This window comes from Emys orbicularis, chromosome 1, assembly GCF_028017835.1.
Source record: "Emys orbicularis isolate rEmyOrb1 chromosome 1, rEmyOrb1.hap1, whole genome shotgun sequence".
In the NCBI taxonomy this organism is placed as follows: domain Eukaryota; kingdom Metazoa; phylum Chordata; order Testudines; family Emydidae; genus Emys; species Emys orbicularis.
In genome coordinates, this window is record NC_088683.1 from 277775737 (window position 1) to 277786814 (window position 11078).

Consider the following 11078-nt stretch of genomic DNA (forward strand, 5'->3'; position numbering starts at 1 on the left):
CTATTCCATTCAGTGTTTTAAGAATAAACATTCATTCTAAAACATGTTTATACCATTTTTGCACTATTGTCACAATACTAGTTATTATAAGACTCATCTGAATAACGAAAAAAGTAAAATGAAAGCAATAAAAATTACAAAGATGTATCATATTTATATTAGGATGGATCACAGTTACACATAGATGGATTGACAGATATGCTGAAGGTAGCAGGGCTGGAATGGAAGGACGCTTAGACACACACTTTACGGGAGAACTCACACTTCATTGGAGCACAGTACAGAGATGTTTAGGACAGGACCTTATGTAAATGAGCTCACAGCCTTTTCATCCCTTTCACAAGCCAACCTCAATTTACCTCCTTTGGATTTTGTTTCCACTTCTCTATGCAGGGCTTACAGTTCCTTGTAGAACTGCTGCAGGAGGACAATGTGGGGAGGGTGTGGGGGGGTATTCTCTAAAACACGTTAACTAAAGCAAGTAATTGTAGCTTTGCGAGGCTGGTGGTGATGAGGTGGGTGTCTTTGTCATTCACTTTCTACTACTCACTCTACGTTGTTATTTGTTTCCAGTAGTAACGACAATGTCCTAGGAGCTGTACAGGCATAAGGGAAGACTATATTTCTGCCCTGGGCTCTTGAGGGGAATCGTCACTCCAGTGGTCCTATCTTCACCCAAGAGCTCTTTTAGTCTCACCAGCTGTCAGGAAAATGAGGAGCACCAGCCTCCTCACATCGAACTCCCTGCTTGTCCCAGTACCATCTCCCAGCCTCCAGGATGCCATGGATAATTGTCTTGGGATGGATTCGTGCACTTTGCCCCAGACAATGGACCCATATGAATTATGCAACCAGCTCTGATAGGGTCTGATATTGTCGGAATCCATTTAAGCCTCTTTGAGGGGTGCAGAATACTCATATCCACCTAAGCTCCACTCTGCACAGCTACAGGACCAATATTTTGCTTTCTGTCATTATTATTTGATCAGTGAATGATGACTTTCCCTCAAGTGAAAGTAACTACTTCTTCTGACAGATCTTTAACATGGCATACTATAAAATTACCAAAAAATGACTCTTAAATGTCAGAGAGAAAGTGTACCTCATTATATTTTATGACTTGTATGTAAGCTATGATAGTAATAACCTACCAATAATTATAAAGTATTTACCCACCTAAAACTATGTTTATCATACTACTATTATATTGCATGACATTACATTAAATATTACTGCTTTCTTAGATTTATTTTTTCTATAATGTATTTATATGGGCTAGATTCTTATATCTTATTCATGTTGAACAGTACCTTACCCTTAATTTCAATTAAATTAAACTACTAATCAATATGACAAGGAGTACCAGAATTTGGTCTAAAAGGAATACTCCTGAGTATCAGTTATCTAGTACTATAAATAGATAATGGAAAATATATGAAACTGAAATAGACCAGTCTTTAGACACAATCCTACATGTTTTACTCAGCCACAACTGACATGAAAGTCAATGTGAGTTCAACATGAGAAAAGTGTGCAATAATAGGTCCTATAAATATAAAAGTGGAAACATCTTTCATGTCAAATGTTTAATTGATGATAAAATGAACACAAAGTTTGGTGTTCAAAACAATTTATAAAAACTGCTAGAAAATACAAGGGTGAATGTTATGAAATTAATGTGAAAGAAAGAAAGAAAGAAAGAAAGAAAGAAAGAAAGAAAGAAAGAAAGAAAGAAAATCTGGACCCCAAAAAAGAAAATCTGTCCCAAAAGCACAATTATGAATATAAGACGTTGCATCAGTATGCTAAACAGTTGGCAAAATACTGAATATAGAAGATAAAGAAATCTTTTGACTTGCTTTTATAAATAAATGTTATATATTATATTGTCAGAATCTGTATGTTGATTCTAGCACTTACATTTTAGAAATTAGGGTTCTTTTGCCTTTATTTATATTTTATAATGGATTTACATGAACTTTTGAAAGAAAATGTATAGCTATATGGCTCTTTCATCTCAGGAAACTCAACATATCTTGTCACAAAGGGCAACAATTGGACAAAAAGGGGAAGTGAATTAAATGGCCCCATTAAAACAATTCTCAACTTAAAAAAAAAAAAAGATTAATACATTTTTTCCTCTGACACTTTTACTTCTTTGGTCAGCACTAACTCAGCAGATCCTGCTAGCAAAACTGATGGTTTCACTGATCCTGCTAGCAAAACAAAGGTCATATTTTCCATATAAATAAATTGCTCCACAACCAAAACTACCTCTGTGATCAGACATTCTGTCGCCTCTTTCTACCTATAATTTTCTTCAGAAAATTAATCATTGTAGCCTCTGCATGGGTAATCCCATTTCTATTAAGATCTGAGTTATCAAATGTCCCTCTTAGTTGTATTTCAGGATACTTAATGAGTAAATGATCTTTTTCGAAATTCATGTGTCTTTTAAGAATTCTTCTTCAAGACTACGCGGCTGGAGGTTAATTGATTATGTTTAATTTTCTTCTCAATAATGGCTCTCCTAATATTTTAATTTTTTGCTATTTGTAGTTGGTGTAGGGCACTGAAGAGGATTACACTAATTATTCTGATTTTAGCATGTGTACTGTTAGAATTTTTCCTGGTCTCAAATATCAAGTGTATGCAGAGAATATGGAGGCAGCAGATTTACTGGCATCAGAAATAGCAGCATCAGGAACTCTGACATAAAAAGACTGTTCAGGCATTTCTATCACCCAGGTCTCATAAATTCAAGCTGTTCCTGTGCATTTACACACTTGTGGATGCTGCCTCTTTGTGGCAGAATGCCATGTAAAATGTACCTTTCACATTAAGGACCAAATCCTGCATTCCTACTGAAACTACCCAAAACTCCCATCAACTTGAATTTTGGGTGCACAAGAAAAAAAGTTTCACATCTGAATGACCACGTATTGCCCTGATCATTCAGACATCACTAAGAAAATCTCCTTCCATGTCACTGTGCAAGCCAATGTGCTTAATCGTCTTCTCACTTGTAGCCATTTAACACCAGTGTAATTGCTGACTTTAATGATTACTCCTAATTTACACCAGTGTAAATGAGAAGAGAATGAAGCCCTTTGGCTTTGGCAATGGTTCAAAGGGAGTTTTTTGCTCAATAGAAACTGCAGAATGAGACCTCAATCAGCACTTACATCTCTCATTGACTTCAATGACAGATATGCTGCAGATCAAGAGCAGTATACACCATAATGCCATGTGTTGATGCTTTTGCAATAAAACAAGAAGAATCTCCTGTTCACATTTAAAATCCACATTTCAGTATATTGACCAAACCACCCAGAGTTATGTATGGTCATGCACATTTGATTTTGTTTGTGTGGGTAGTGGAGGGCATGGTGGAAGGGAAGTACACATCCCAACACATCATTCATCCTGAATTGCTGAAGGCCAGTTTAACACAAAAATAAAGACACATACTTTACATAAGTAGAAAAAGCAGCACAGAACAGAGCCCTTTTGCAAAACAGATGTACTAGTGAATCCTGGCCAAACAATACCAAATACAATAACCTAAGAGATAAAGGTAAAAAAGAATGTGAAATATCACTTACCCTGATCCATATCTTAAATGAAGACTTTAGAAAGGAAAAAAAATGTAAATATGAAACTATACTTTTAAGCAAGTTCATGATTCACATAGCAATGTCCAGTTCTGACCCATGTCAGGTACCTTGATAAATTACAATATATTGTGTTTTGAAAATAACCTGAAGAACAACACATCAGATTATACTGTTAGTTCCTTTCTGTTCAGACTTCATTGCTAGTAAAGGCAGTTTCACATAGCAACGTTTGATTTTGGCAAGATATTGTGAACTTCAGGTAATCATTACTTGATGTCCTTACATTTGAAATAGTTATCAAGTGTTTATTCAGAAATTATTTTTAAAAAATTACATGTGCTGGGATACATTTGAGACACCAGTTGTCCCATCTTACAGTGATGCTGTATTTATGGATATCCTTTTAATTGCCTGATGCCCAAAGGGGTAAAGACATTATATAGAGATGTGTACAGTCCATCATTTGGTCTTTCAAAGTGCCAGTATACACATGGATCTGTACAAGTGCAATTGCATTTGACTAAACAATCAGAAATTGGCTACAACAGTAGTCAAATCATTATATTTTGGTTGAGTAATGAAAAGAAACAATTTTCCTGCTAAAATCAACGATTTCCACATGTCCCTCGCTAGTTAGTCCAACTAGTTGCCCTAGCAGGAGGTTCCCAATACAATATTCTTTTATCCTGACCAGATTGCTTGTCTTGGATTGTCTTTTAAATTTGGTCATAATTACTGTTAATTTTAGTGATTTAAAATGTCCTCCTGATACCACTTCAGCTTTGGAAATAAAGCTCTGCATGTAGTGCAACACTTCTGAGCAATTCACAGACTCTGGGCCCCATCCTGAAAAAACAATTACACGTCCATGTAACTTTACTTATGAGAACAGTTGCACTGACTATGGCCCCAGTCCTCCAAACTTTTGGGCATGTGGCTAACTTTACATACTCACTGAAATCTATGGGACTACACACCTGAGCAAAGTTGTTCATTTGCCTAAGTGTTTGCAGGATGGATGCCTATGCCAAGACTACTTTCATGAATAGAGTTACGTGGGTATGTAAGTATTTGCAAGACTGGGCCCTAAAATAGTGAAGGAAAGAGAAATGCTAATGCACATATAAAAATAGGTGCTACAATAAAATATTTTATAGTTCATCAATAAGTTATTTTCACTAACCAGTTATGGATCATATATCTCTGCCCTCTTTAATGATTTGTCAACATCTCTGGTGATCTTTTTTAAAGATCATAATATATATATATTTTTAATTCAAAAGTCCAGAAAGCATACAAACACATCCTTTAAAAAAGGAAACCTTGTATTAAATCGGGTGTGCAAATCTTTCCTTAAAAGCCATTTAGACTCACCCAGAGCTAAAAGGGGGAAACGTGCGCTGCACTCTTCAACCAAAGAGAAAATAAAATTTAGCAACGCCTGTCCAACAAAATGAAAGTGACTATGACTTTTGTACTTATAACCTGCACAATCCATCCTAAGTAAACCCTCTTTCCCCCCTCCCCAACACACAGACACACAAACACACAAGAGCAAGTGTTGTGCCCAGTTTACACAATAGATTGTTTCCTACTTGTAAAAATAAAAATGAAACAGCACACCCTTTCAGTATCATTCCCCGAAGCTGAAAATCCTGTGCCAAGGCACTTCACCCTACAACAAAATGAGTTAAAGGGGGGAGGGAGGGGGTTCAGCATTTGTGTTTCTTTGTTTTGTGTGTGGTTGTTAAATACAAATACTCTAGAGGAGGAGGAGGAGTCGCTATGGTTGTTGGGGGGAGGGAGGGATTTCTCAGAACTGGCTGAATGTGGTCTGTTTTTCCAGCACTTCGAGGTAGTCCGGCTCTGCGTTTAGTTTTGCTTTTAACTCCAGATACTCGTTCCTGTTGGGCTCTACATAGACAGTACTCGGGGGGCTGTAGAGCACCGTCTCCCGGAGCCTGCTGTCCCCCGCCCCGGGGTGCAAGTACTGATGTGGCCGCATAAGGTCATAGTTGGGGGTGTAGGTGTAGGCGGCGGGGAATTTGGGGTAATCGGGGAGATTATTGCCGGGGGTGCCCAGCGAGGAGGAGGAGTGTTTATCGGGCTCCAAAATGCCCCTGTAAAAGCGATCGGCGTCTTGCACCGGGGAGAGCAGCTCCTCCCGGGGCTCGATGGTGCTGACGCTGTAAGTGGGGCTCCGCAGGGGCTCCTCCTCCCCCGGGGGCGGCGGGGGCGGCGGCCCTTGCTGCAAGTGGTGGTTGCTGTAGGTGACCTTGAGCTCGTGCAGGTCTTTGTAATCCTCGCCCGCGTTGCCCTCCCGGGAGCGGTAGATGGGGTTCTTGCACATGTGGCCCAGCGGGTGCGGGATATACTCGTACACGTGGCCGGCGGGGGTCTTCACCTTGGGCAGGGCCGGGCCGCCGCCGCGCGGGTGGCGGGGCTGCTGCGGCGCCGGGTGGTGGTGGTGGCCGCTGCCGTAGACGCTGTACTGCATGTTGAAGGAGCTCACGTCGGAGTTGTTGGCGCTGGCCGGGTCGCCCTGGCCCTTCTTCCGGCGCTTCATTACCAGCACGAAGAGCCCCGCCGCCACGAACACCGACATGATGAACACCAGCAGCAGGCTCAGGATCAGCACCGACAGCGGCACCGACGACGAGGGGGATCCGCCCCCGCCGCCCGAGGGCGCCGCGCCCCCCGCCGCGCCCGTGCTGTTGAGCCGCACGGTAGAGGAGAAAAGGGTGGTCCCGCCCGGCAGCTGGATGGAGGAAGGGGTAGGGGTGGAGACGATGATGTCGGAGTAGTCCGGGCACAGCAGCTCCGACCTGATGGTCCGCATGTCGCTCTGGGCGAACTTCTTGGGGGACTCGCAGATGACCTGGTCCACCAGCACCCCGGTGTTGAGCTGCTCCAGCCACAGCTTCATGCCCACCACGTCGCAGGTGCAATCCCAGGGGTTCTCGTGCAGGTCGATCTGCAGCAGGGATTTCAGCTGGTCCAGCACCCCGCTCACAGGCAGGTAGGAGAAGTGGTTGCTCCTCAGGCTCAGCCTGTAGAGAGTCAGGCCGGAAAAAATGCTGGCGGGCAAAGATCTCAGCAGGTTATTGTTCAAAAACAAGAGCTGGAGGTTGGGGACTGACTCAAAGGTGCCCGCCTCGATGTCCCGGATGATGTTGTACTGCAGGAAGAGGTACTGCAGGCTTTGCAGCCCGTAGAACAGCTCCGGGCTCAGCCGCTCGATCCGGTTCCCGTTCAGGTAGAGTCTTCTCAAATTAGTTAGATCCCCAAAGGCCCGGTCCTGAATGACCGAGATCCGGTTGTTGCCCAGGTGCAACAAATCCAGCCCGGTGGCGTCCAGGAAATCCGCCCTGCGCACCAGGGCAATGTAGTTCTCGGTCAGATACATCTTCTTGGGGTTGTAGGGTTTGGGCTGCAGCTCGGAGATACTTTCGATCTTCCTCTCCTGGCAATTGACATTGAGGCCCAGGTCGGAGATCTGCAGGTTGCAAGTGCAGGCGGTGGGACACTCCAAAGGCACCGGGGATTTGGTCTGGTAGGCGATGCTGGGGCCGTAATTGCTGTATCCCAGGTCTTTGGAGGGCAGGCGGGAGGTGGGACGCACCCTGGTCTTGTTTGGTTGACGGGTCCCTTTAGGGGGCTTCAAGGGGGATTTGTAAACAGCCGAGGAAGAAGTGGCCACGGAGTTGACCGAGGCCGGGGTAGTGTGGAAATACCCTGTGGTGCTCAAAGGTGTCTGCGGTCGCATTTCGTAATCCGAAATTAGTCTCCTAGGGCAAAGCTCCTGCTTGGAGACTTCATCCAAGTCTCGGCCGTGCAAGCGGAAAGGGGTTTCACAAACCACGTCCCCCACCAGAGCCGAGTAGGAGATACTATCTAGCCAATCCTTCAGAGCGATCAACTCGCAAGAGCAATTCCATGGGTTCTCCTCCAGCTGCAGCTCCACCACTTTATCCATGTGCTGCAAAAGGCCCAGGTAGGGCAGCAGCTTCAGCCGGTTACCCCTCAAGTCCAGGTGAGTTAAGGGCACAAAACGGAAAAGGTTGTTGGGCAAACTGGAGAGGAGGTTATCATTGAGGATCAGCACCTGCAGCAAATGCAGTTTGCTGAAAGCATTGGGTTCAATAGTGCTGATGTAATTATAATCGACTTGAAGATACTCCAAACTCTCCAGACCAAGGAAAGTGTCATCCCTTAATAGTTCCAGCTTGTTATTGTTCAGGTGCAGCCTCCTTAAGCCCCGCAGACCATGAAAGGCCCCAGTTTCGATGTCTTGTATGTCATTGCTCCCTAGATGCAAAATCGAAGCCCCAGTGTAATTAACAAACTGGTTTGGGTAGAGTCTGTTCAAAAGGTTCCCAGATAACAAGAGGTGATAGACAGGGAATCTTGGTGGGCTGATCTCGAAAAGGCTGATGATCCCTCTGTTTTCACAGCTCACCGTTAAGATGCTGTCCTTTTCCTCGCAAGGACACGCCTTATCGCAGATTTCCCCATAATACTCGATGCTTTCTGCCCACGACAGGACTAGCGATGTTAAAGCAACCGCTATCGTCTGCAGCATCCAGATATGCATTTTTTTGTTGGGGTCCTGTTCCAAAGTTACTGTAGAGCAGCAAGTGTACATTTTAACTCCTGTAAGGGCAAGAGGAGAAAAGAAAACGTAATAGCATAAAGATTTAAAATATAAACCAGACACAAAGTTTTCATTTATTTATTTTAGCGTGGGGGTGGGTGGAGAAGGTTGCTATTCAAAATAAAATTTTGTCATTTCTAATTCCAAGTGTTTTAAAAGCTGGATAACACTGAAACTGCTTGAAAGGACAATGTTCAACTCCTAGTGAGTTAAACGTCTGCTGTATTTTTAAAAGGTAAGGTCACACTGGAAACCGTTCTGTTCCTATTCATATGTGCTACATTTCAGTGTTTCGTCGGATTTTTTTTCATGACCAGCACCATAAATATACATAAAATGGCTGTCAGTTCGGTTTCACGGTTCTAATTTGAAAGTAAAAAGCACCATTTTATGAGGTTTCCCATCTCAGCCCCCTTTCTTCCTTTCAGAACCTCTTAAGCGAACAGCGCACTGTTAAGGTCTTTCCCCACTTTTACAGACCCAAGGTGCTACCGTGATTATTTTTAACCATTGCTGGAAATGCCATTGTCGGAAATCCAAAGAAAAAAGGTGAGATATGTACATTAATTCAACACATAGAATCCTGTTGGATCCCCCAAATCACCTCTTTCCTAAAACGGTCAATGGCTGTATATATATGCATATTTAAAAAAAAAAAACACATAACTTTTGTGATGGACTTCTCCGGCACTGCAATGAATTACATCCACCGTGTAACTGAATGCACTTACTAGCTCTCTTTAGTAATAGTATTCATGTTTTGCATCTCCACTCACATAAGTAACCTTACTCCGTTGATATTTATGAACACACGTACAGCGAGCGCGAGAGGGAATTAAAGGGGACGTTTGAGCCACTCACCCAAAATTTGTGAAAAAATATATAAAACGTGAAGATCATCTTCGCAGGCTCAGCCATAACTGGCATACTGTTTATTCCCAATGTTTTTGTAAAACTAGCCTAATAGAAGCGGAGAGATCTAGCTAGGTCTCATGGAAATATATAATCGCCAACACGCCAAGCATTGGAGATACTGATTATAAGCAAGGATGGCTGTCAGTGCTCTTCATCCTTTAGGGGCGAAGACACCCGACCTGATTGAAAGCCAACGGGGAAAAAAAATCCTACCATTGACCTACGTCAGTGATTTAATACCCGAATTTTATCTAGCAGGAAACAAATCCGATTTTCTTTCTCTCTTGCAATCCGTCTCCTTGCAGCTTTCTCCTACTTCTACTTGTCTAAAAATAATATCAAGAGCCAGAATATGTACATCTGTGTGTGTCTGGGGGTGGGGGGGAGACTAATAAGTCATTGAGACTGCATTTTCTACGGTCAACCTTCTCTGAGCGTCACTCCTCACGGCAACACTCGCTTGGAGAAACGCACCCTAAAAATAAGTCTCATTACTGCAAGACATCTCTTGTGGCAGCGAGTTCAACGCTCAAATCTAGCACTTGCAGCATAGGGAGGGAAGCAGCAGGGAATCGGACGTCTTGGCGAATATAGATATATATATCTAGATATAGATATAAAATTTCGACCAAACGTCTACCGGATCGAAATTACTGAAGATAAACGGCTTCACTGCATCAAAGCTGCATCAATCTTTCTAGTTATAGCATTTACCTTGCAAATTCTTTCTCAGCCCGATCAGATCTATTCATCCATTAATCGCCTGATCTTCAAACCAAACCAAACCAAAAAAGAAAGAAGCCATTGCGAAACGTGCCCGGGCAGTACAGTATCAAACTCCCGGGCGTTTTGCAACTTTAATTCAGTTATGATTAGTAAAGGAGATAAATACAGTTTCCCCTCCCCCCCTTCCTCCTTCAAGAAAACGACGGGCGTGGAGATCAAGAAAATAAAGTTGAATCTGTGCTATACAAGGCTGCGATCCTGCCTGAGAAGCCCGTCTGTGATGGCTGTGCGCCGCTCCTTGCCAGATCTCGGTGGAGGGTCACAGTTTGCGGGGGGTGTATTGCTTTCCCCCCAAAGAGTTCAAACCCTAGCTCACCGCACTGCACGGCCGGCTCTAGGCAGTTTTCAGTACCGCCGACAGCAGCAGCAGCAGCCGCCGCCGGACACCGCCACCTAACTGAGCAGCACCCCGAGACGGGAGAAATCCTGTTCCAAAGGGGGAAGGGGAGGAGTTGCGGAGGAGGGGGCCGATTGGGAAGCCACAAAAAGACACAGACAGGAAGGGGGGGGGGAGTCAACCCCGATACTTACTGAGCCTGAAATCTCCAGGGCCCAAGCATTGTTGCAACCCATACAGATGCCTGTTTGGGGTGTGCGCTGCGTGCGAGCCGCCCGGGCGAAGGAGAGCGGCGGCGGGGCTCACAGACAGGAAGGTTGGAGAAGGAACGCACGCACACGGCGCCCCCCGCCCAGGCTGCGCCGAGCCCCCGCGGCACACACACATCGAGCGCGGCGGCGGCGGCGGTGCCAAGGGCTGGCTCCCGAAGCTGCTCTCAGCGCTCTCCCAGCGACCAGAGAGTGGTGGTGGTGGTGGGGGGGGGGGGGGGGTGGCGGGAGGGAGGGGCGAACAAGAGAGAGGGAGTGAGGGGGGGTGGAGAGTGGGGGGCGGGGAACGGAGGAGAGAGGCGGGCAAGTGGAGGGTCCAGAGAGCGGAGCCAGGGGAGGGGAGAGGGGGACTCAGGGAGGAAAGGAAGGGGGGTGAGGGGCGCACAAAGAGGGAGGGTAGGAGGAAGATGGGGGAATGTCTGTACACTGGGGGTTAACTGAGGGACCAGGAGGCTGCTCCCTTTCCGCCTCTCGCTGCCAGGCTGCGGGGCAGTCAGCTC

At 44.8% G+C, this 11078-nt stretch overlaps 1 protein-coding gene across 1 annotated transcript; it reads right to left on the bottom strand.

Annotated features, from left to right (window-relative positions):
• Positions 1-5430: 5430 nt before the first annotated feature.
• SLITRK5 (SLIT and NTRK like family member 5) lies at positions 5431-10696 on the bottom strand. Its single transcript, XM_065420508.1, has 2 exons — positions 10504-10696; positions 5431-8270 (listed from the first exon to the last, which is right to left on the bottom strand). The coding sequence occupies exons 1-2, from the start codon at positions 10694-10696 to the stop codon at positions 5431-5433; spliced, it is 3033 nt and encodes a 1010-aa protein (XP_065276580.1).
• Between the last annotated feature and the right edge of the window lie 382 nt (positions 10697-11078).